Here is a 27,705-nt window from a genome sequence, read left to right on the forward strand (position 1 = left end):
GTCTTTGAACCTCGTTCTGTATCTTATTTAAGACTTCACTTTTAATCCCCTAGATTAGATCATCTATCCAAACATCCCTCTTCTCTACAAATTTCCCAATCATCTTCTCCACAAACCTATCTTATCTTCAATTGTAATACTGCTGGACCTAGACGCCCTTCCTGACCTAGACATTGCTATAATCCAACCGTACCCACAGGGGTTCCAAGTATCTTACCATCCTGCTAACACAATAGGTGAGTGAATCTCCAAGCGTCTTCCCACGTGGTATTGGGAGGGTTGCTGCCGGGGGTGAGGTCACGGTCAGAGGTCAGTGAGGTCTGCTCCACACTGCCACAGTACTTCATCAACTATTTTCAATTACGCAACTTATACTGTTTTTCTTCACTACCTTATGGCTTTGGTCAAAACCCAAGGTTTTTTGTCATTCACTTGTACACACTTTTTCACTTCGAAGTTGCCTGATTACCCCTCCCACTCCACTAGTGAACCAGGAGCTCCCTACCCACGTCCACCCAACACGATGATCACAACACAAGAGTGTGTGTGTGTGTGTACTCACCTAGTTGAGTCTGCAGGATCGAGCATTGATTCTTGGATCCCGCCTTTCGAGCATCGGTTGTTTACAGCAATGACTCCTGTCCCATTTCCCTATCATACCTGGTTTTAAAATTATGAATAGTATTTGCTTCCACAACCTGTTCCTGAAGTGCATTCCATTTTCCCACTACTCTCACGCTAAAAGAAAACTTCCTAACATCTCTGTGACTCATCTGAGTTTCAAGCTTCCATCCATGTCCCCTCGTTATGTTACTATTCCGTGTGAACATTTCGTCTATGTCCACTCTGTCAATCCCTCTGAGTATCTTATACGTTCCTATCATGTCCCCCCCTCTCCCTTCTTCTTTCTAGTGCCGTAAGGCACAGTTCCCTCAAGCGCTCCTCATACTCCATCCCTCGTAGCTCTGGGACGAGTCTCGTTGCAAACCTCTGAACCTTTTCCAGTTTCATTATATGCTTCTTCAGATGGAGACTTCATGATGAGGCGGCATACTCTAAGACTGGCCTCACGTAGGCAGTGTAAAGCGCCCTAAATGCCTCCTTACTTAGGTTTCTGAATGATGTTCTAACTTTTGCCAGTGTAGAGTACGCTGTTGTCCTTATCCTATTTATATGTGCCTCAGGAGATAGATTAGGTGTTACGTCCACCCCCAGGTCTCTTTCACGCGTCGTCACAGGTAGGCTGTTCCCATTCATTGTGTACTGTCCCTTTGGTCTCCTATCTCCTAGTCCCATTTCCATAACTTTACATTTCCTCGTGTTGAATTCCAGTAGCCATTTCTCTGACCATCTCTGCAACCTGTTCAGGTCCTCTTGGAGGATCCTGCAATCCTCATCTGTCACAACTCTTCTCATCAACTTTGCATCATCCGCAAACATCGACATGTAGGACTCTACGCCTGTAAACATGTCGTTAACATATACAAGAAATAGAATTGGTCCCAGGACCGATCCTTGTGGTACTCCACTTGTTACTGTTCGCCAGTCCGACTTCTCGCCCCTTAGTGTAACTCTTTGGCTCCTTCCTGTTAGGTAGTTCCTTATCCATGCTAGGACCTTTCCCCCCACCCCCGCCTGCCTCTCGAGCTTGAACAGCAGTCTCATGTGCGGTACTGTATCAAAGGCTTTTTGGCAGTCCAGAAATATGCAGTCTGCCCAACCATCTCTGTCCTGTATTATCCTCGTTATTTTATCATAGAATTCCAGAAGGTTTGTTAGGCACGATTTCCCTGTCCAGAACCCATGTTGATGTTTGTTCACAGACCTAATGTTCTCCAGGTGTGCAACCAGTCGTAGCCTAATTATTCTTTCCAGTATTTTACAGGGGATGCTTGTCAGTGATACAGGTCTATAGTTAAGTGCCTCCTCCCTATCACCTTTCTTGAAGATCGGCACGACATTTGCCTTCTTCCAGCAACTGGGCAATTCTCCTGGCATAAGTGACTCATTAAAGATCATTGCCAGAGGCACGCTGAGGGCCTGTACTGCTTCTTTTAGTATCCACGGTGATACTTTGTCTGGTCCAACTGCTTTAGTTGCATCTAGAGTTGTCAACTGTTGTGTGTGTGTGTGTGTGTGTGTGTGTGCGTGTGTGTGTGTGTGTGTGTGTGTGTGTGTGTGTGTGTGTGTGTGTGTGTGTGTGTGTGTGTGTGTGTGTGTCTGTGTGTATGTGTACTTACCTAATTGTGCTTGCGGGGGTTAAGCTCTGGCTCTTTGGTCCTTCCTCTCAACCGTCATTCAACAGGTGTACAGGTTCATGAGCCTATTGGGCTCTATCATATCTACACTTGAAACTGTGTATGGAGTCAGCCTCCACCACATCACTTCCTAATGCATTCCATTTGTCAACCACTCTGACACTAAAAAGTTCTTTCTAATATCTCTGTGGCTCATTTGGGCACTCAGTTTCCACCTGTGTCCCCTAGTGTGTGTGCCCCTTGTGTTAAATAGCCTGTCTTTATCTACCCGATCAAATCACTTGAGAATCTTGAATGTGGTGATCTTGTCCCTCCTAACTCTTCTGTCTTCCAGCGAAGTGAGGTTTAATTCCCGTAGCCTCTCCTCGTAGCTCATACCTCTCAGTTCGGGTACTAGCCTGGTGGCAAACCTTTGAACCTTTTCCAGTTTGGCCTTATCCTTGACTAGATATGGACTCCATGCTGGGGCTGCATACTCCGGGATTGGCCTGACATATGTGGTATACAAAGTTCTGAATGATTCCTTACACAAGTTTCTGAATGCCATTCTTATATTGGCCAGCCTGGCATATGATGCTGATGTTATCCTCTTGATACGGGCTGCAGGGGACAGGTCTGGCTTGATGTCAACCCCCAAGTCTTTTTCTCTCTCTGACTCATGAAGAATTTCATCTCCCAGATGATACCTAGTATCTGGCCTCCTGATCCCTACGTCAATCTTCATTACATTACATTTGCTTGGGTTAAACTCTAGCAACCATTTGTTCGACCATTCCTTCAGCTTGTCTAGGTCTTCTTGAAGCCTCAAGCAGTCCTTCTCTGTCCTAATTCTTCTCATAATTTTGGCATCGTCAGCTAACATTGAGAGAAATTAATCTTTACCCTCCGGGAGATCATTTACATATATCAGAAACAAGATAAGACTGAGTACAGAGCCCTGTGGGACTCCACTGGTGACTTCACGCCAATCCGAGGTCTCACCCCTCACCGTAACTCTGCTTCCTATTGCTTAGGTACTCCCTTATCCACTGGAGCACCTTACCAGCAACACCTGCCTGTTTCTCCAGCTTATGTACCAGCCTCTTATGCGGTACTGTGTCAAAGGCTTTCCGACAATCCAGGAAAATGCAGTCCGCCCAGCCTTCTCTTTCTTGCTTAATCTTTGTCACCTGGTCGTAGAATTCTATTAAGCCAGTCAGGCAAGATATACCCTCCCTGAACCCATGTTGTCGATTTGTCACGAAGTCCCCTCCCTCCAGATGTGTTACTAGGTTTTGTCTCACGATCTTCTTTATCACTTTGCATGGTATACAAGTCAAGGACACTGGCCTGTAGTTCAGTGCTTCTTGCCAGTCGCCCTTTTTGTATATTGGGACTACGTTCGCCGTCTTTCATATGTCTGGTAGGTCTCCCGTCTCCAAAGACCTACTATACACTATGGAGAGTGGGAAGCAAAGTGCCTCTGCGCACTCTTTTAGTACCCATGGTGAGATTCCGTCTGGACCAACGGCATTTCTAACTTCCAGATCCAGCAGGTGTCTCTTGACCTCCTCACTCGTAATTTCGAACCCTTCCAAGGCCGTCTGGTTTACTTCCCTTTCTCCTAGTGCAGTGACCTCACCTTGTTCTATTGTGAAGACCTCCTGGAACCTCTTGTTGAGTTCTTCACACACCTCTTTGTCATTCTCTGTATACCTGTCTTTGCCTGTTCTAAGTTTCATTACCTGTTCTTTCACTGTTGTTTTCCTCCTGATGTGGCTATGGAGTAGCTTTGGTTCAGTCTTGGCTTTGTTTGCTATATCATTTTCATAATTTTTCTCTGTTTCTCTTCTCACCCTAACATACTCATTCCTGGTTCTCTGGTATCTCTCTTTGCTTTCTGGTGTTCTGTTATTCTGGAAGTTCCTCCACGCCCTTTTGTTCAGTCCCTTTGCTTCCATACATGCCCTATTATACCATGGATTCTTCTTTTGCTTCTCGGATTTTTCCCTTTGGGACGGGATGAGCCTGTTTACTGCCTCCTGACACTTTTGGGTGACATAGTCCATCATATCTTATAGAGAATTAGCTTTGAGGTCTGTGTCCCAAGGTATTTCTCTTGGGATGCGTCTCATCTCTTCATATTTCCCCTTTCTGTAAGCCACCCTTTTGTTTCCTAGTTCTTTTTTGGAGGAGATAATTCCTAGCTCTACCAGGTACTCAAAGTTTAATATACTGTGTTCACTCATTCCCAAGGGTGCTTCCATCTTAACTTCCCTTATATTCCACTCATTTAGGGTAAATATCAGATCAAGTATGGCTGGTTTATCTTCTCCTCTCATTCTTGTTGGTTCCTTGATGTGCTAGCTTAGAAAGTGTCTTGTTGCCACATCCAGCAGCTTTGCTCTCCATGTTTCTGGTCCTCCATATGGATCCCTGTTCTCCCAGTCTATCTTCCCGTGGTTGAAGTCTCCCATTATTAGTAGTCCAGATCCATTCCTGCTGGCAACAGAAACTGCTCTCTCTCTATTATGTTAATGGTGGTCATGGTGTTGTTTCTATCATATTCCTGTCTGGGTCTTCTATCATTTGGTGGTGGATTATATATGACTACGACTATAATTTTTTGTCCTCCAGTTGTTATGGTACCTGCTATGTAGTCACTGAAACCCTCACAGCCCTGAATAACCATCTCCTCAAAGTCCCAGCTCTCTCTTACTAGCAGAGCTACACCACCACCACCTCTTCCTTCTCTTTCTTTCCTCATAACATAATATTCCTGTGGTAACACTGCATTTGTTATAGTTTTCGTTAGCTTTGTTTCCGTGAGTGCTATTATGTCTGGGTTTTCCTCTAGTACTCATTCTCCTAGCTCATTTGCTTTGTTTGTAATTCCCTCTGTGTTAGTGTACATTGCCCTGAGGCTCACTTTCTTCTGTCCCTTCTCAAATCGCCTCCTTGGTGAGTGTTCTGCTGGTGGGGGAAGCTGTTCCATGGGTGTGAGGAATTCTGAGGTGGATAACAGGGTCTCAGAGGATACTGGGGTGAGGGGCGGGGGGTCAAGTGAAGGGGGGGGGGACAGGGAGGGTATGGGATGAAGGAGGAGGGAGGACTGGAAGGAAAAGGGGGAAGTGGGGACATGGCAGGAGGAGGGGAGGGGTAGCAGGGTGGGAATGCGGTGTGGGGTAGGGAGATTTGGCTGTGCATTTGAGTGGGGGCAGGGAGGGTTTGGGGTAGGGGGGGGGGTTTCTATGCAGAGGAGGGTGGTGTGGTTGCCCTCCCCTCTGGTGTTACTGGGTTGCTGGTTGTGAGTTCCCCCCTCACTCCTGGGGATGATGTGTTGGGAGCTGTGAGTTCCTGGTTTTCCCCTCTTGCCCTGCGCCTCTTCCTTGCTTTTGCCGCCATGGCTCTCTCCTCCCTTGTCATGTCCCTCAGGAGGAATATTTTTTTTTAAATCTCCCACATGTTGCAGGTGGCTTTTCCTTCTTAGAATCAACTCCTTTTTGTTCTCGTTTGCAAACACTCTCTTTAACACACGATCTCGGTCTTTGTTGTACCAGCCTAGCCTGAAAACCTTCTCAATTCTATGTTCAGCCCCCTCCATCTCTAGTGTCTTCAGTATTTCATTCACTGCTGCGTTGTCCTTATCATTCCACTCTATCCTGCTGGAGCCTTCCTGCTCCTTAATACCCACAGCTACCACTGCTCTTTTTCTTTCCAGCAGCTGAGTAGCGGAGCTTGCCGCTTCCTGTGAGGTGGCTGCCTTTATGGCCACCTCCATCATTGTGGGCATTACTTCAGATTTTTTTTTTAGCATTTTTGCAAATGTTGATTTTATATTAGCCTTCTCTTCCAGTATACTATTTCCACCCTCCCCCTGGATGATTATCTGAGTCTCAGCATCAATACTGTTCTCTTCGAGGGCTCTAATCTCCTCTTTGATGCTGTCAGCTCTCTTTTCAGGTTGCTTATTTCATTCTTCATTTCCTTAGCCTTTCCTCGTAACTCATCCTCTCAGTTCCGGGACCAGTCTGGTGGCATACCTCTGAATCTTCTCTAACTTTGTCTTGTGTTTAACTAGGTATGGACTCCAGGCTGGAGCTGCATACTCCAGGATTGGTTTTACATAAGTGGTATACAGGGTCCTGAACGATTCCTTACACAAGTTTCTAAAGGCAGTTCTTATATTGGCCAGTCTAGCATATGCCGCTGATGATATCCTTTTGATTTGGGCATCTGGGGACAGATTCGGTGTGATATCGACCCCCAGATCTTTCTCTCTATTTGACTCTTGTAGGATTTCACCTCCCAGATGGTACCTTGTGTTCAGCCTTCTGCTCCCTTCGCCTAATTTTATTACTTTACACTTTCCTGAGTTGAACTTTAGCAGCAATTTTCTAGACAATTCCTCCAGTTTGTCCAGGTCGTCCTGTAGTCTTTGTCTATTTTCATCTGTTTTGATTCTTCTCATAATTTTTGTATCGTAAGCAAACATTGAGAGGAATGAGTCTATACCCTCTGGAAGGTCGTTTACATATACTAGAAACAGGATGGGTCCGAGTACAGAGCCCTGTGGGACTCCGCTGGTGACATCTCACCACTCTGATGCCTCCTTCCCTCACCGTTACTCGCTGTTTCCTATTGCTTAGAATTTCCCTTATCCACTGGAGCACCTTACCTTTTACTCCTGCCTGCTGCTCCAACTTTTGTAACAGAGGAAGCCGGTCGGCCGAGCGGACAGCACGCAGGAATCCAGGAACCCAGGACATCCTGTGGTCCTGGGTTCGATCCCAGGCGCTGGCGAGAAACAATGGGCAGAGTTTCTTTCATCCTGATGCCCCTGTTACCTAGCAGTAAAATAGGTACCTGGGTGTTAGTCAGCTGTCACGGGCTGCTTCCTGGGGGTGGAGGTCTGGTCGAGAACCGGGCCGCGGGGACACTAAACGCCCCGAAATCATCTCAAGATAATCTCAAGATAGCCTTTTGTGAGGTACTGTGTCAAAGGCTTTCTGACAGTCCAAGAAAATGCAGTCTGCCCACCCTCCTCTTTCCTGCCTAATTTGTGTTGCTTGGTCATAGAGTTCTATTAGACCTGTGAGGCACGATTTACCATCTCTGAACCCATGCTGGTGGTCTGTTACAAAGCTGTTTCTCTCCAGATGCTCTACGTGCCTTTTGCTCACGATCTTCTCCATCACCTTGCATGGTATACAAGTTAGGGAAACTGGCCTGTAGTTCAGTGCCTCTTGCCTGTCACCCTTCTTGTATATTGGGACTACATTAGCTGTTTTCCAGCTTTCCGTTAGGTCTAACATTTCCAGTGACCTGTTATACACCATAGAGAGTGGCACACTCAGTGCTTCTGCACCTTCTTTTAGAATCCACAGTGGGATTCTGTCAGGCACAACAGCCTTTGACACATTCAGCTCCAACAGATTCCTTTTGACGTGAGGTCAAAATTTCCTCACTGTGAGGTAAATTTCCTCCAAGGTTGTTCGGTTTGCCTCCTCATTTAGTGCAGGGGTCTCTCCTTGTTCTATTGTGAAGACCTCCTGGAATCTCATGTTGAGTTCTGAGCTGTGTGTGTGTGTGAGTGTGTGTTTATTGTCGGAGTGGCACGGTGGGGGGTAGGGGGGTTTAACTGGTGGAGAGATGGAGGGAGAGAGAGTGAAAGGGAGAGAGGGAGTGAACGGGAGTGAGGGAGAGGGAGTGAGGGAGAGGGAGTGAGGGGGAGAGAGGAAGAGCGAGGGAGAGAGGTAGAGCGGGGTAGAGAGGCAGAGCGGGGGAGAGAGGTGAGGGTTGGTGAGGGTTGGAGGGTCAATCCCAGGGGTGAGGGGTGAGGTTGGCGGTAGGCTGGTTTGTGAGTGCGTGCCTGTGTGTGTGTGTGTTTACATTGGCATGTTATGGTGAGTCGGTGGCGGTGTAATGTAACACACAGGTGTGAAAAAACTACTACCAAGCTGAGACTCTCGAGCTACTTTTTCGTACTTTAACTTAAGTCCAAAGTTAATTATTTTATCAAAAACACTGTACACCTTGCATGACTGACTTTGAGAGGCACTCACCTCCAAGTAAGCATCCCAAAGCACAACTAGTTGATCTATGAAGCGATGTCTGCCTTAATTGTAGACGTCAGTGTAGGCCAGAGCTCCTCTCCACACGGTGGTCCAAATTCTTCCCTTCTCAACCCGCTGGTGCCACTGTCTTACCACAAACTCGTTCTTTTTCAATTTTTTTCTTATCCAACGTTATAAGAATTCACTATGTTGCGTTATCACTGCGTTGCTCTACCCTTTGTATGACTCAAAACTATGTTTTGGGCTCACTGGTACGTAAATATTCCGAGAAAACTGAATTAATTCGCGGACCACCGTCCTACACTTGTGCCTTCCCTGGCAGCCTGGACTGTGTGCAGGCGTGTGTGTGTGTGTGTGTGTGTGTGTGTGTGAGTAGGTGTTGGTGTTAGCGTGTGTGCGTGTGTGTTGGTGTTGGCGTGTGTGTGTGGGCGTGTGTGTGCATGTGTGTGTGTGTGTGGGCGTGTGTGTGCTTGTGTATGGGTGTGGGTGTGTGCATCTGTGTTGGTGTTGGCGTGTGTGTATGTGTGCGTGAGTGTGGGTGTGGGTGTTGGCGTGTGTGTGTGTGTGTGTGTGTGTGTGTATGTGTGTGTGTGTGAGTGTGTGTGTGTGTGTGTGTGTGTGTGTGTGTGTGTGTGTGTGTGTGTGTGTGTGTGTGTGTGAGTGTGTGTGTGTGTGTGTGTGTGTGGGCGTGTGGGCGTGTGTGTGTGTGTGCGTGTGTGTTGGTGTTGGCGTGTGTGGGTACGGGTGTGGGCGTGTGTAGGTGTAGGCATGTGTGTGGGTGTGTGTGTGAATGTGGACGTGTTTGTGGGTGTGGGCGTATCTTAAAGGTGTGGGCGTACCTTGAGGGGTGTGTGTGGGTGTGGGCGTACCTTGAGAGTGTGGGCGTGTGTGGGTGGAGGCTGAGGCAGGAGTGGGTGGAGGCAGAGCTGACCATCTTGTAATGTTATCCTGGCAGAGCGGCGGTCATCTTGGTCTTCGTGGACGGCCAACACCAGTCCCGTCTCCACCAGCCTCCTGACGGGCGCCCTCATCCTGCGGAGGTCCTCAACCTGTGGGCAGTGTAACCCCCATTATCTCCTGTGGGCAGTGTAACCCCCATTATCTCCTGTGGGCAGTGTTAGCACCAATATCACGTGTGGGACAGTGTCAGCCCCATTATCACCTGTGGGCAGTGTCAGCCCCATTATCTCCTGTGGGCAGTGTCAGTCCCATTATCACCTGTTGGCACTGTCAATCCCATTATCACCTGTCGGTAGTGTCAGCCCCATTATCACCTATGAATAGTGTAAACCCCATTATCACATGTGGACAGTGTCAGCCCCATTATTACCTGTGGGCAGTGTCAGTCCAACTATCACCTGTGGACAGTGTCATCCCCATTATAACCTGTGGACAGTGTCAGCCCCATTATCATCTGTGAACAGTGTCACCCCATTATCACCTGTGGACAGTGTAAACCCCATTATCACATGTGGACAGTGTCAGCCCCATTATCACCTGTGAACAGTGTCACCCCATTATCACCTGTGGACAGTGTAAACCCCATTATCACATGTGGACAGTGTCAGCCCCATTAATACCTGTGGGCAGTGTCAGTCCCACTATCACCTGTGGACAGTGTCATCCCCATTATAACCTGTGGACAGTGTCAGCCCCATTATCACCTGTGAACAGTGTCACCCCCATTATCACCTGTGGACAGTGTCAGCCATATTATCACCTGTGGGCAGTGTCAGTCCCCATATCTCCTGTGGAAGGTGTCTGCCCCATTATGACCTGTGGACAGTGTCAGCCCTATTATCAGCTGTGGACAGTGTCAGTCCAATTATCACCAGTGGACAGTGTCACCCCCATTATCACCTGTTGACAGTGTCAATCCCATTATCACCTGTAAACAGTGTCAGCCCCATTATCACCAGTGGGCAGTGTCAGTCCCATTATAACCTGTGTACAGTGTCAGACCTTTATCACTTGAGGGCAGTGTCAGCCCCATTATAACCTGTGGGCAGTGTCAGCCCCATTATCACCTGTGGGCAGAGTCAGCCCTATTATCAGCTGTTGACAGTGTCACCCCCATTATCCCCTGTGGGCAGTGTCAACCCCATTATTACCTGTGGTCAGTGTGGGAAATTTTTACTCACTGTTTATGTTATTATCTAAGAAATGTATTACTTCTATATCATATCTCAATCATAAATAAATCATATCAAAATCATGTCAAAATCACATCAAAATCATATCAGAATCATATTAGAATCATTATAGATTCATTATACATCTTGATCCTAGATGACAGTGCCTCTGATCACCTACACCATAGGGGCCCTATAGGTGCCGACATGATTTTGTTAATGATTTCTTAAGGATCCAGAAGCTTCTAGATAGGTTTCTTAATTAAAAAACTATTGGAACAATTGATTCGATTTCAGTAGGGGTTAAATCGAATCCTTAATAAGAATCAGTAGTACAATCAAGTACTACTTATTATCTTTATATCCTATATAATTATATTATAATCACATTTTATCTCAATTATATGTCTAGACATTAAAATAATCAATCAATATTCATTGAAAGATACCCTCTCTAGGAAGGGGTGGAGCCAAACTCGGGAGAGAAGCGCCGTCCACACCCCGAGGGCAGAAGTCGTGTGTTTACAAAACAGTGAAAACGTACCACGGTGCCTTATCGAACATTACTTAACTCAGGACACCTTATCGAATTATCTTTATCACCAGTGTTACTCTCTATAACTGGGGGAGTTCCTGGACAATATATCTACAAGGAAAAATTCCTAAAATATATCTAATAAGTGTACAATGAAGCACACAAAGTGACACTGTCTCCACTTCTAACATCATCACGTATCATTCTTCTGCAACGTAATTAAGGAAATAATCACATAGCAATGCTACCAGAACAATATACAGCAAAGCTGTGATATAAAATATCATACCTAACTCAACAAGAGAGTTATCCAGTTTGGCACACTTTGTCAGACACGCACCCGGCATTCAGAGAAGTATATTGAATGTTATTAGAGTATTAATTGGTCAATTGAATGCTTGTATAACTTTAATATATCCAGTAAGCTTGTCTGTCGGTTGTAGAGTAAGGCAACGCCTCATATATCAATAAGTATATTAATATTGTAGTGCAGCAGCTGAATATTTAAAATATGCAGCAGCGACATATATATATATATATATATGTCGTACCTAATAGCCAGAACGCACTTCTCAGCCTACTATTCAAGGCCCGATTTGCCTAATAAGCCAAGTTTTCATGAATTAATGTTTTTCGTCTACCTAACCTACCTAACCTAACCTAACCTAGCTTTTTTGGCTACCTAACCTAACCTTACCTATAAATATAGGTTAGGTTAGGTTTGGTAGGGTTGGTTAGGTTCGGTCATATATCTACGTTAATTTTAACTCCAATAAAAAAAATTGACCTCATACATAGAGAAAAGGGTTGCTTTATCATTTCATAAGAAAAAAATTATAGTAAATATATTAATTCATGAAAACTTGGCTTATTAGGCAAATCGGGCCTTGAATAGTAGGCTGAGAAGTGAGTTCTGGCTACTAGGTACGACATATATATATATATATATATATATATATATATATATATATATATATATATATATATATATATATATATATATATATATGTCGTACCTAGTAGCCAGAACTCACTTCTCAGCCTACTATTCAAGGCCCGATTTGCCTAATAAGCCAAGTTTTCCTGAATTAATGTATTTACTATAATTTTTTTCTTATGAAATGATAAAGCTACCCTTTTCACTATGTATGAGGTCAATTTTTTTTATTGGAGTTAAAATTAACGTAGATATATGACCGAACCTAACCAACCCTACCTAACCTAACCTAACCTATATATATAGGTAAGGTTAGGTTAGGTAGCCAAAAAAAGCTAGGTTAGGTTAGGTTAGGTAGACGAAAAAACATTAATTCATGAAAACTTGGCTTATTAGGCAAATCGGGGCCTTGCATAGTAGGCTGAGAAGTGCCTTCTGGCTACTAGGTACGACATATATATATATATATATATATATATATATATATATATATATATATATATATATATATATATATATGTCGTACCTAGTAGCCAGAACGCACTTCTCAGCCTACTATGCAAGGCCAAATTTGCCTAATAAGCCAAGTTTTCATGAATTAATTGTTTTTCGACTACCTAACCTACCTAACCTAACCTAACCTAACTTTTTGGCTACCTAACCTAACCTAACCTATAGAGATAGGTTAGGTTAGGTTAGGTAGGGTTGGTTAGGTTCGGTCATATATCTACGTTAATTTTAACTCCAATAAAAAAAAATTGACCTCATACATAATGAAATGGGTAGCTTTATCATTTCATAAGAAAAAATTAGAGAAAATATATTAATTCAGGAAAACTTGGCTTATTAGGCAAATCGGGCCTTGCATAGTAGGCCGAGAAGTGCATTCTGGCTACTAGGTACGACATATATATATATATATATATATATATATATATATATATATATATATATATATATATATATATATATATATATATATATGTCGTACCTAGTAGCCAGAACTCACTTCTCAGCCTACTATTCAAGGCCCGATTTGCCTAATAAGCCAAGTTTTCCTGAATTAATATATTTACTATAATTTTTTTCTTATGAAATGATAAAGCAACCCTTTTCTCTATGTATGAGGTCAATTTTTTTTTATTGGAGTTAAAATTACGTAGATATATGACCGAACCTAACCAACCCTACCTAACCTAACCTAACCTATATTTATAGGTAAGGTTAGGTTAGGTAGCCAAAAAAAGCTAGGTTAGGTTAGGTTAGGTAGGTTAGGTAGACGAAAAAACATTAATTCATGAAAACTTGGCCTATTAGGCAAATCGGGCCTTGAATAGTAGGCTGAGAAGTGCGTTCTGGCTATTAGGTACGACATATATATATATATATATATATATATATATATATATATATATATATATATATATATATATATGTCGTACCTAGTAGCCAGAACGCACTTCTCAGCCTACTATACATGGCCCGATTTGCCTAATAAGCCAAGTTTTCATGAATTAATGTTTTTTCGACTACCTAACCTACCTAACCTAACCTAACTTTTTCGGCTGCCTAACCTAACCTCTAAAGATAGGTTAGGTAGGGTTGGTTAGGTTCAGTCATATATCTACATTAATTTTAACTCCAATAAAAAAGCAATTGACCTCATACATAATGAAATGGGTAGCTTTATCATTTTATAAGAAAAAAAATAGAGGAAATTTAATAATTCTGGAAAATTTGGCTTATTAGGCAAATCGGGCCTTGCATAATAGGCTGAGAAGTGCGTTCTGGCTACTAGGTACGACATATATATATATATATATATATATATATATATATATATATATATATATATATATATATATATATATATATATATATATATTTCATTGAATATGACCGCATATTCTGTATTTATTATTTTCTGGTTTAGGGCTTCTATCCCTCTAACTATTTTCTTAGCATCAGGGCTTAATTGAAATAGGAGTTCTCCAAAACTCATTTTCGTACTTTTAAGGTGAAGAAAAGAAGTGATTTACTATAGAGTGTATTACACTTATTTGTATAATTTGCACGACGTTTCGAACCTCCATGGTTCATTCTCAAGTGAACAGATCTTACAATACTAGTTGATTTTATACCCGCATTAGGTCAGGTGATAATACAATGAAGGTGAAAACATGGGGGGATACATAAGGGATAAACATTGGGGCTGCAGAAGGCTTATTGGCCCATACGAGGCATCCCCTATCTAAACACAAAGATTAATCCAGTGTAAATAGAGTAAATAGTTCGAACTATTTACTCTACCCACCATGAGAGTAAGGACAAGACAAGAACATATCGATGCCAACACAGAAGACAATGTCCAACATAACAGGCCAATTACACTGGATTAATCTTTGTGTTTAGATAGGAGATGCCTCGTATGGGCCAATAAGCCTTCTGCAGCCCCTATGTTTATCCCTTATGTATCCCCCCATGTTTTCACCTTCATTGTATTATCACCTGACCTAATGCGGGTATAAAATCAACTAGTATTGTAAGATCTGTTCACTTGAGAATGAACCATGGAGGTTCGAAACGTCGTGCAAATTATACAAATAAGTGTAATACACTCTATAGTAAATCACTTCTTTTCTTCACCTTAAAAGTACGAAAATGAGTTTTAGAGAACTCCTATTCAATTAAGCCCTGATGCTAAGAAAATAGTTAGAGGGATAGAAGCCCTCTTACTAGATAGAAGCTTACTGTTGGAGGTAATTCAAAAATCAATTCTCCAAAATTCATTTTAATTTCTAGTCTGACGCGACACTTGAGCGCGTTTCGTAAAACTTATTACATTTTCAAAGACTTTACACATACACAACTGAATAGAACTTACATATCTCCGATTTGTTTATATCTACATTTGAGTGAGGTGGATGGGGTGAGGTGGTATTTAATAAGGTATTAATTTCATCAACACAAGACAGAACACGAAACAATGGGATATAAATGGAAGTGATTGTAAAAAGCCTATTGGTCCATATTTCTTGATGCTTCTATATTGGAGCGGAGTCTTGAGGTGGGTAGAATATAGTTGTGCATTAATTGGCTGTTGATTGCTGGTGTTGACTTCTTAATGTGCAGTGCCTCGCAAACGTGAAGCCGTCTGCTATCGCTGTATCTATCGATGATTTCTGTGTTGTTTACTAGGATTTCTCTGGCGATGGTTTGGTTGTGGGAGGAGATTATATGTTCCTTAATGGAGCCCTGTTGCTTATGCATCGTTAAACGCCTAGAAAGAGATGTTGTTGTCTTGCCTATATACTGGTTTTTTGGGAGCTTACAGTCCCCAAGTGGGCATTTGAAGGCATAGTCGACGTTGGTCTCTTTTAAAGCGTTCTGCTTTGTGTCTGGAGAGTTTCTCATGAGTAGGCTGGCCGTTTTTCTGGTTTTATAGTAAATCGTCAGTTGTATCCTCTGATTTTTGTCTGTAGGGATAACGTTTCTATTAACAATATCTTTCAGGACCCTTTCCTCCGTTTTATGAGCTGTGGAAAAGAAGTTCCTGTAAAATAGTCTAATAGGGGGTATAGGTGTTGTGTTAGTTGTCTCTTCAGAGATTGCATGGCGTTTCACTTTCCTTCTTATGATGTCTTCGACGAAACCATCGTAAGGAAGGTAAGAGCAGTGATGTCGAAAGTGATGAAAGTGAACTAAATATAAGTGTGCTTACTGTGAAAATGCGTGAACTAGAGATCCATCGTGAAATAGAATGGAAAAAAGCTAGAAAATCGCTAAAGAGAGAGAAGAGAAAGCGAGAGAGAGAGAAGATAAGAAATTAGAAATGGAAAAAGAGAGACAAGAAATGGAAAGAGAGAGATTAGGAAAGAATTAGAGATAAGGCGTTTAGAATTAGAACGAGAAGAAAGAAGAGAAGAGCGAGAAAGAGAAAGAGAAGAGCGAGAAAAAGAGCGAGACAGGCAAGAACGACGGGACAGAGAGGAAAGAGAGAGACAACATGAAACTAGAAGTATTGCGGTTAGGTGGTCGGAGGCAAACAACGGAGACCAGTAGTTTCGATCCGGTAAGGAACATCAAAATGGTCCCAAAATTCAACGAAAAGGAAGTTTCAAAGTTCTTCGCAGCCTTCGAGAAAGTCGCTGCCTCTTTGGAGTGGCCAAGGGAGAATTGGGCCATCATGATAGTCAGTTCTGACTGGGAAGGCCCAAGTCGCCTACTCCACGGTGTCCCTTGACGACTCTGGCGATTACGACAGGGTGAAGAAAGTGGTGCTCATGGCTTACCAGTTGGTACCTGAGGCTTACAGGCAAAAGTTTAGGACCTGAAGAAGACCTCAGAGCACACTTTCACCGAATTCGCCACCATCAAGGAGCGACTTTTCCGGAGTGGTGTGCCTCTCGGAAGGTGGAGACCAAAGAAGACCTCGAGCAGCTCATACTGTTAGAGGACTTCAAGGATTGTCTGTCTGGAGACCTGAAGACGTACTTAGATGAGCAGCAGGTGGAGACCTTGAGTGCGGCAGCCACCATAGCTGAGGAATATATCCTGACGCACAGGCCTTCTGCTAAGTACGTCCCGAGGAATTACCAACGCCGGTTTGACAAACCTCATGACGATGAGGAGACCCCCCGTCCCACGAAGCGCTAAGAAGACGCCCCCAAGTAGCCCTCGAAGGACTAGTCCCAATAGTCCGAAACACCGAGTCCGAGGAGGAATGTGGTGTGCTGGACTTGTGGGCAGAAAGGGCAATGTAGCTGCTATGTGCCGAGGCAGAAGAGGTAGCGGCGCACGTAGGGGAGGTGATGTTAATGAGTTTGTGTAACATCACCAGCAGGAAGCCCGTCTATAACTACTCAGGAAGAACCAGATTGTTTTCCCCTCACACTTCAAAGCGGGTATGTATCGAGTGATCATACTGGTAGGTCAGTTGTAGTGCTCAGAGATAGTGGAGCAGCCCAGTCCCTGATCGTGAAAAACTCGTTACCCGAGGGAGTGAGTGTGGATGGGAGACAAAAGGTTATCCTGGTTGGGTTTCCTAGGACACAGTATATCGCCCCCTTAGTGCCGGTACATCTCGACTCGCCTTACTTCAGCGGCACATGTGCGTTGGGCAGTAGTCGATACCCTCCCTGTAGCTGGGATTGATGTGGTACTGAGCCAACGACTTGGTGACAGGTTGAGCAACAATCATCCCAAGGTCGCGGACGAGTCAGCCAGAAACAGCACGGTCCTGAGGTACGGCAGGCAGTGGTAATATCCAGGTAAAACAGACCTGGATTTAAACATGTTTAATTTGTCCTCTCACCCGCAGATCGACAGTATTCTAGCAGAGTCTCCTGATTCTTCTCACCGACGAGGAACATGCGGGTTACGATGGCAGAGGTAACTGTAGCATGAAGAGAGGTCTTGTGTGCAAGCACCAACCCGTTCTCACACAAGACAGCACATATATGACTTAATGCTTAAAGTCAATATGTTGAAATATGAATTAGTAAATAGTGTGATATATTCTCAGTTACTTTTTTTCCAAGGCCCAAATTCTTCCTCCGTACCAATTACCGTCTCACAGTACCCGTCCGTCAACCTAGATAGCAGAATAGTCGAGATTCGTTCAATTATGAGGAAAATTGTAGTTTTCAGGTCCCACATGGGTTGTGAAATTTACCTACTATTGTCCATGCTCTTAGAATATTATAGATCAGCTACTTTCTATTGAAAGCTCGTAGTTTTGTTTTGAGAAATATTAGTTGTTCTTAGTAAATTATAATAAGCACTAAAAATGATTACATAGAATAACAGTCAATCAATCAATATTATATACCATAGTTTGTGCTTTACAAATCTTTAAAGGATGTTTTGTAGGAACGCTAACAGAAAAACGATGTACATTGGAATATCTATGGGGTAAACTACTGTAAACAGGATGGTATTGTGTCTACTATACCAACTACAGGATCGGTATATTGTCCACTACCACCTGTTAGGTGAGTAAGGGGTGCAATACCACCCACAGGATGGGTATGAGGGTCACATCCACCCAGAGGAAGAGTATGGGGATCACATCCACCCACAGGAAGGGTATGGAGTCCAATACCACCCACAGGATGAGCATGGCGTCCACTACAACCCACAGGATGGGTATGGGGCTCCAACCACCCATAGAATGGGTATGGGGCTCCAACCACCCATAAAATGGGTATGGGGTCCAATAACACCCAACTGGATGTGTATGGCGTCCATTGCCGCGCGTCGAGCTCGAAAACCGCAGCATTCATCTCAGAACCATGCCTATTTCAACGCAAGGATTCCTTAATAAACGTAAGAGTTTTATATGTCACAAGAAAGATAGAAATATAAGCTTCATTCTAAATACCTTACCATGGCTTATTTAAATTTTAAAGCGAAGATACGTGTACTTTTATAATATCCGAGCTCCGACCCCGGACAGATCGATCGACCGAGCAACTCCTCTCAGAACAATGTTTATTCACCGTGAATTCGTTAGTAAACATATATGTTTTATGTGTCTCAAGAAAGGCAGACATATATAAGCTTCACTTTAAACACTTTACTATAGACATATTTAAGTCTAATGAAGATTCATGTATTTTAAAAATTACGGAGCTCCCACCCCGTACAGACTGAACGACAGAGCAACTCTCTCTCAGATCAATGTTTATTTCACGTAAATTCGTTATAAACACCAAATGTTTTATATGTCTTAAGCAAGCCTAGAAATAAGAGCTTCATTTTAAATACATTACAATAGACATATTTATAGCTCAAGTGAAGATACATATGTTTTTATAGTAGCGCTTAGTAGCTTGTCGGGCATGGAGTGCAGACGCCTACGCACTTGCCGATATATTGTATAATTAACAAAGATTCACTAATAAAGCCTAAAATCTTATATGCCTCCAGAAAGACCGAGATATGACATTATTATAATGGCACCAAATGAAATATATCATGTTCGAGAACAAAGATATATCAATTTTAATTTAAGTTTCGACTCTCTCTCGGGTGAGACAGATGGGGCGACTCATCGCCCCATCTATTGGAGATTCTGTGCACTAAAGACCCAAAGCTACTCAACCCCTCTTAGCATTATTTAAGTAATGAGAGTAATATGATATATTTACTCACTATAATGTGGGTGCTGAAGTGCAGAACATGAGAAAACATATATTTACTCCAAACTAATATAAATTTCTCTATGAAATAGAGTAGCATCAAAGGAAGTCGATGGTCCAAGCGGCAATGTTGTGGAGCGACTTATCCAAGATATATCGGTTGTTTGGTAAGTGTTTGTTGGCATATCCAGTTGTCGCACTCTCTCTGCACAAATTATCACAAATTTAAATTATAATGGTTAACAAGTAGAATACGAATTTTTAATAAAATCTAACATAACTATAGCCAGAAAACATTTAACATTTATTACAAAAATATATGTTTGGAAGTTAATCGACTTCATAGGACAATGGTTTTGTTATATATACTCTTATTCGTGACATGCGTTTCGTTACTTAAAACTACCATGTACTGTACTTATGTAAAATCTCCCATGTCTCTTCACTCATCTCACCGAACCCTACAGGCTCTGTGATATATTGTTTAATTAATTGACATTCACAAATAAAGCTAATAATTGTATATGTTATCAAAAAGGCAGACTTAGTTTTAGTTCATTTATTATGCACCCCATACCCATCCTATGGACGATAGGTGGGTGTTACAGAGGCACATAATGGGCTCAGGGACTGAGCCCCACAATTCATATAGCCAAGCAAGTTATAATCTTGATAGGCTAGTTACAAAAGTCAATACACATTGTCACATCAACAATGGGCTCGAGACCGACCACAAGTAACAGTTAATAATTTTTTTTTTTTTTTGAGATTATACACAAGAGTTGTTACATTCTTGTACAGCCACTAGTACGCGTAGCGTTGTCGGGCATGTCCCTGGAATACGAATCCCCTGCCCGCAAAGGAATCGTTTTTTCATCCAAGTACACATTTTACTGTTGCGTTAAACAGAGGCTACAGTTAAGGAATTGCGCCCAGTAAATCCTCCCCGGCCAGGATACGAACCCATGACATAGCGCTCGCGGAACGCCAGGCGAGTGTCTTACCACTACACACGGAGACTGTAAGCAACTGAATTTATATGGAGGGCTAGTGTCACAATTGATATGTTTATCCTATCACATAACCCCCTCTCCCCCATCCAATAGGCAGCGGTGGATATGTTACAATCAAGTCTTTTTTTTGCGTTTTATTCAGAGATTAGGTCTTATTAGGTGAGGAAAGATATTCATATTTTAAAGAAGGCTTCTTGGCTGATGCTCTCCATTGATGGAAAATATACAACCTTTTGAAAATCAATATTAGTTTGATCTAGATATTGTAATTCAACGAAAGTATTTATGTCATCAGGAAAGGTAGAAATATAGGCTACATTTAAAATCCTTTGTCATTAAATATAACTGAAGTGAAAACGAAGATATATGCGTTTTGATAGTTACTTGATGGCTTAGCTCTGAGAGTGTGAAGCCCTGCACACCAGCCAATAAATTGTATAATTTAGTTTCCATATATTTTAATAATCTTAAAAATCCTATATGTCCGAAGAAAGGAAGATGTAGTCGTTATTGTGACAACATTTACAAATATATATTATCTTAAGTTAGAATAAATAATACCACCTTATCGCCGGGTGTCCGGACACATGAAAACTATCCTAGGTATCAGTATCCAGCCAGGCGGGGATCACAGGCTGCACAATACTGATAAATTATATAATGACACTACTTGTGGTCGGATCTCGAACCCATTTATGATGTGACGACTTATAGTGAATTTTGTAACTAGCTCATCAAGATTGTTACTTGCTTAGCTAAATGAATTGTGGGGTTCGGTCCATTCATTTCTTTCTTTATTATGCACCCCAATAATACCCATCCTGCTGGGCGGTGGTGTAAAGGATTACAGAGGCACATAATCGGTTCAGGAACTGAACCCTCTAGTTCGTTTAGCTAAGCAAATAACATCTTTTGACGCTAGTTACAAAATATTAATGTACACATACTTATGCATACATGTATATATACATACGTATACATATATAAAATACAACATACATATTTAATCACCCCACACAAATACACACATCAGTAATCTTATTGTGTCACAAGTGATTCAACAAGAGGCTCACAACAGTCACTATACAAGGCACTTTACATCTATGAGAAGTCGCACAGTTACTAGTCTTGCTCCACACCACCCAACTGCGGCGGCAGCTGTACAGTCATGTGCTCCACACCCACCCAACTGGGCCGGCAGCTTTACAGTCATAGTGCTCTCACACCCACCCAACTGGGCGGCAGACTTTACAGTTCCTGGCGTTATCTTCACCTATATCTTTTTACTGGTTAATCCCTATTTACATTATGCAGTTCAGGTTTCGTCGCCATACTATAGTTTTTAGTTTAGTTAAGTTATCACATAATGGGTTCAGGGACTGAACACACAATTTATTTATCTAAGCAAGTTACACTCTTGAGGAGCCTAGCCACAAAATTCATAACACATCGTCACATCAACAACATGTGTTCGAGATCGACCACAAAGTACAGTTTCTAAATTAAGCAAATGTCATATGTGGAGAGCTAGTGTCACAATTGATATGTTTGTCCTGCACATTTCTACAGTAGTTTGCTTGGGTTCTTTTAATTATCTTAGATATCATTGAAGAGAACCTCCTAGGTACTATACTGTATATATACTGGTAAGAAGTAAATAAATCCTGAGAAATCGTGTAAATTATGTTGTACGAGTGTTTCCAGTTAAGTAACATAGTTCATTTGTGTGCGCGTTGCTTGAAGAGGAAATGTTATCCACCCCCTCCCCCCACCCCCCCCATTGTAAATATTTGTGGGTTTCAGACCATACGGCCGCGGCTTACCCTCTCCGCGGTCCGAGGGTAAGAACACTGGACTGGATGTATATACCCAGTATTACAAGTAAACATTAGCAATAACAATTATGGAAAGCTCCTTCACCTATACATAGACAAGAGACTGAACTTCAGCACCCACATACAACACATAAAGGGATGCTCTGAGAGAGAGAGAGAGAGGGAGAGTAAAAATATCCAATGAGGTCTGTTTAAGTCCTTTTGGGGACCTTAATCATTAGGACGTCCAATGATTAACGCAAAGTGAGGTGTATTCAGATGGTATAATTGACAACCATTCAGCATATCTACATAATGACCTAGTAGTACTTGGTGCACAAATACCTTTCCCAAAGGAATCGCAAACATAATTAAACACAACTGTACTGTACAGTGTTATATATTTATTTCAGTTTGAACAATTTTTAACATTAAAGGATAAATCCTTTAATTGGTTGAAATTGGTTTTAACATTCGAAATCTAATTTGTTGATGTTAAATAATATAAGGTTCAAATTTATTAAGATACATACTTTAAAAACTATTTCTATCTTAAATTTAATTTAAAATAACATAAAAAGAGTACAGAATATAACAAATACCGACTATATAAAAGACCTGACACTTGCAGCACTTAATTATGCATTGTAACACATTGAAAGTAATAACATTATTTGATTCAGCAAAGCATTTGGTAAGGTTATAATAATAATAATAATAATGTATTAATTAAGTATTTTAAATTATAATTCACAACTTGCTAGCGCACAAGAAACAAATCCACGAATCATCATTACATTCTGTAACACCTACACATGATTCATGCTGCCAAATATTGCAACGGTCACAGCATACCATCAGCTTCAAATCATTTGGCTTTCTGCAAATGCAGTACACTTCCATCGAGCATGACCGGATGATTCGTTTTCTTCTCAGTGTCTGAGCTGCAGGGAATGAGATGAGACACTTTCCTTTAAAGTTCTCTTGAAGATGTTGTCTCATATTCTGCACATCATACGAGGTTCACCGGATCTACACCACTTGCAAGTGATGCAGCAAACGCCACAGCATATACTCCACTCATACTTGAGTCCCTATGTCTGCTGACATTCATTATATTGCATATCAGCTTATCATCCTGGCAATTAGCAAGAGCATACAAGATAACTTCAGTAGATTTGGATGGTAATTTATGCCTGGTGTCGTATATGTTAATTTGTCCAGTTACTCCAATGTTGGAAACGGTGACCCAGTGACAACCATCAACTTGGATAATTTGAATAAATTCACCAATTGCAACTGGCCAGGAGAGGTCCCGCTACAACGCTGGGTCATGAAGGCCTTCTACGCTTGGCACAGTTTGTTTGATGAGGTCACATGCAGATTTTATATGAAGGTCAGAGAGCTGTACATTTGTTCCAATGTTCATTATCTCGTCATCTGTTAAATAATTTAACATTGTCGAATGTGAAGCACTGTTATCACTCTCCTTATTGTTGCATTGGTGTGAGGAGTGGCAGTGATTGGTGCAGTATTATTTTTTCTTTAATTAGGGACATATTATTTGTACTGCAGATACCAGTACAGTTGCACCGTTTCTTTATATATTTTATACTTGGGTTAGCAAGGGCGAGACGCTTCTCTTAACGTGATTACTGTTGTATCAAATAGAAATAGTTTTTAAAGTATGTATCTTAATAATTTGAACCTTATATTATAACATCAACATATTATATTATTTAACATCAACAAATTAGATTTCGAATGTTAAAACCAATTTCAACCAATTAAAGGATTTATCCTTTTAAAGGATTTAATTAAAGGATTTGACACAAAAATCAGTATGAAAATTACCTCGGCTGAGGACATTGAAAAACTTCAAGCTGATATAATAAAGTTTTCGACTGGGCATCAGAAAATAACATGATGTTAACAGTGATAAATTCCAGGTACTCAGGTACGGTAAAAATGAGGACCTTAAACATAATACAGAGTACAAAACACAATCAAATGTACCCATAGTAGGAAAACAGCATGTAAAGGATTTGGGAATAATAATGTCTGACGACCTAACGTTTAAGGAGCATAACCAAGCAAATATTGCGACAGCCAGAAAAATGATAGGATGGATTAAGAGAACTTTCAAATCCAGGGATCCCATCACAATGGTTGTACTCTTCAAGTCACTTGTGTTTGTCCCGTCTTGAGTACTGCTCAGTACTCACTTCCCCCTTCAGAGCAGGAGAGATTGCTGAAATAGAGGGAATACAGAGAACATATACGGCACGCATAGACGCAATAAAGCACCTAAATTATTGGGATCGTCTCAAAGCCCTCCAAATGTACTCACTAGAAAGAAGACGAGAGAGATATCAAATAATATACACCTGGAAGATACTGGAGGGCCAAGTACCAAATCTACACAGTAAAATAACAACGTACTGGAGTGAACGATATGGAAGAAAATGTAGAATAGAACCAGTGAAGGGCAGAGGTGCCATAGGCACAATCAGAGAACACTGTATAAACATCAGAGGTCCGCGGTTGTTCAACGTCCTCCCAGCAAACATAAGAAATATTGCCGGAACAACCGTGGACATTTTCAAGAGGAAACTAGATTTATTCCTCCAAGGAGTGCCGGACCAACCGGGCTGTGGTGGGTATGTGGGTCTGCGGGCCGCTCCAAGCAACAGCCTAGTGGACCAAACTCTCACAAGTCAAGCCTGGCCTCCGGCCGGGCTTGGGGAGTAGAAGAACTCCCAGAACCCCATCAACCAGGTATCAACCAGGTATCCTTTAATGTTAAAAATTGTTCAAACTGAAATAAATATATAACACTGTACAGTACAGTTGTTTGCCTGCCACAGCCTGCCACAGCCTTGAGAGCACGGAGCCTCTCTCTACATTGGCGACCCAGTCTGGCTAAAACATTGCGGTACAGTAGAACCTCAAGACCAAGGTATTTGAATCTGGTAACTAGTCGAGCAAAGAGCCATCATCCAACTGCATTTTGCGAACGGCCCCACCCCGTCTGGGTGGGTGTCGGTTCAGGATCTTTGTTTTCTCTACTGAGATGACTAAGCATAGTTCCTGACATGTGTACAATACAGAGTTCAGAACATTTTGGGTGTTGGTATACCCATTGGTGTGGATCAGTATATCATCCACATAGCTAATGATGTGTTCGCTGGACCTTCTAGTTACTAAGTTTAAAGTGCACTGATTAACACATTGAACAGAGTATGTCATATGCTTAACATATGTCAGTTGCTTAATTTAGAACCTGTACTTGAGGTCGATCTCGAACCCATTGTTAATGTGACGACTTATATTGAATTTTGTAACTAGCTCATCAAGATTGTAACTTGCTTAGCTAAATGAATTGTGGGGTTCAGTCCCTGAGCCCATTATGTGCCTCTGTAACCCTTTCCACTACCGCCCACAAGATGGGTATGGGGTGCATAATAAATGAACTAAACTAACTCTTTAATTGGATGATAGAGAGGAGTCTTTAACGTGATTGGGAATACATACATACATACATACATACATACATACATACATACATACATACATACATACATACATACATACATACATACATACATACATACATGCATGCATACATACATACATACATACATACATACATACATACATACATACATACATACATACATACATACATACATACATACATACATACATGCATACATACATACATACATGCATACATACATACATACATACATACATACATACATACATACATACATACATACATACATACATACATACATACATACATACATACATACACGTACGTCCAGTCAGCATATAGCTATTTCGGGACAAAATCCAATACAGTTTATATTGGTGAGACGCCACTGTGATGAGGAGTTTAAATATCACAGGAACTGTAGGTTAATGTGTGACAGGTGAGGTTAGATGAGGCATCTACAAGCATCAGTTGGAGGCTGATGGAGTGTTGTGGAGGCTGGTGGTACTACGCCCAGATGTTGGAGGGTGGATTTGACTCTCCCCCCCCTCCCTCGCCCCCCCCCCCCCACGTTGACCGCAGAGCGTCATAGGTTACCTGCCACTCTCGCTTACCAAGGGTATAAACAAAACACACACACATGCATCAGATTCTTAACTTACAATGTTTATGATTTACCAATTTGTGTTACTACACTGACACTCAATTTCACAATATTGTGTAAACTTTGATGAATCGCACGTCTATGGGTCATCCAATAATGTTAGCAGACTTCTAGATGTTACCACTGCTAGATTTAGGCTCGGCTACAAGTACCTCTGGGAGTTTGTAACATCTGGTGATGTAGATTTGACTAAATGTAAACTCTGTCAGCAGAACTATTCGCATACTTTGCGTCATTATATAATGGAATGTGAAAAAATCGCGGAATTTAAAGATAACAACATCAATAGTGTCCATGAAATGTGTAAGTACTTCATTCATAATGATGTGCTGCCCGAAATCTTAGCGAAGTATCCAAAATTTGCTTACTGTAGGTAATGCATGCATGTGACTGTAAAGCTGCCGTCCAGTTGGGTAAGTATGCAGCACATGACTGTAAAGCTGCCGCCCAGTTGGGTGGGTGTGGAGCACATGACTGTAAAGCTGCCGCCCAGTTGGGTAAGTATGCAGCACATGACTGTAAAGCTGCCGCCCAGTTGGGTGGGTGTGGAGCACATGACTGTAAAGCTGCCGCCCAGTTGGGTATGTATGCAGCACATGACTGTAAAGCTGCCGTCCAGTTGGGTGGGTGTGGAGCAATTAGACTAGTAACTGTGCGACTCCTCATAGATGTAAAGTGCCTTTTATAGTGACTATTGTGAGCCTCTTGTTGAATTACTTGTGACACAAAAGATTACTGATGTGTGTATTTGTGTGGGTGATTAAATATGTATGTGTATGTATATATGTATACGTATGTATATGTACATGTATGCATAAGTATGTGTACATTAATAATTTTGTAACTAGCGTCAAAAGATTGTTATTTGCTTAGCTAAACGAACTAGAGGCTTCAGTTCCTGAACCGATTATGTGCCTGTGTAATCCTTTACACCACCGCCCACGGGATGGGTATTATGGGGTGCATAATAAAGAAAAAATGAATGGACCGAACGCCACAATTCATTTAGCTAAGCAAGTTACAATCTTGACGAGCGAGTTACAAAATTCACTATAAGTCGTCACATCATAAATGGGTTCAAGATTGACCACAAGTAGTGCATTACATAATTTATCAGTATTGTGCAGCCTGTGATCCCCGCCTGGCTGGATACTGATACCTAGGTAGTTTTCATGTGTCCGGACACCGGCGATAAGGTGGTATTATTTATTTAACTTAAGATATATATATTTTTAAATGTTGTCACATTAACGGCTACATCTTCCTTTCTTCTGACATATAGATTTTTAAGATTAATTAAAATATATGGAAACTAATTATACAATTTATTGGCTGGTGTGCAGGGCTTCACACTCTCAGAGCAAGCCATCAAGTAACAATCAAAACGCATATATCTTCGTTTTCACTTCAGTTATATTATGACAAAGGATTTTAAATGTAGCCTATATTTATACCTTTCTGATGACATAAATACTTTCGTTAATTACAATATCTAGATCAAACTAACATTGATTTTAAAAGATTGTATATTTTCCATCAATGGAGAGCATCAGCCAAGAAGCCTTCTTTAAAATATGAATATCTTTCCTCACCCAATAAGATCTAATCTCTGAATAAAACGCAAAAAACGACTTGATTGTAACCTATCCACCGCT

General features: G+C 41.7%; 1 protein-coding gene across 1 annotated transcript in view; it reads right to left on the reverse strand.

The window, feature by feature from the left end:
• Positions 1-27,705, reverse strand: part of LOC138350927 (uncharacterized) — a 384,976-nt gene that overhangs the window by 15,966 nt on the left and 341,305 nt on the right. The window contains exon 5 of the mRNA XM_069302386.1: positions 9,184-9,363. Coding sequence (XP_069158487.1) covers positions 9,184-9,363 — 180 coding nt within the window. The remainder of the gene's footprint in view (positions 1-9,183; positions 9,364-27,705) is intronic.

The sequence above is a fragment of the Procambarus clarkii genome, chromosome 5, assembly GCF_040958095.1.
Source record: "Procambarus clarkii isolate CNS0578487 chromosome 5, FALCON_Pclarkii_2.0, whole genome shotgun sequence".
NCBI lineage: Eukaryota > Metazoa > Arthropoda > Malacostraca > Decapoda > Cambaridae > Procambarus > Procambarus clarkii.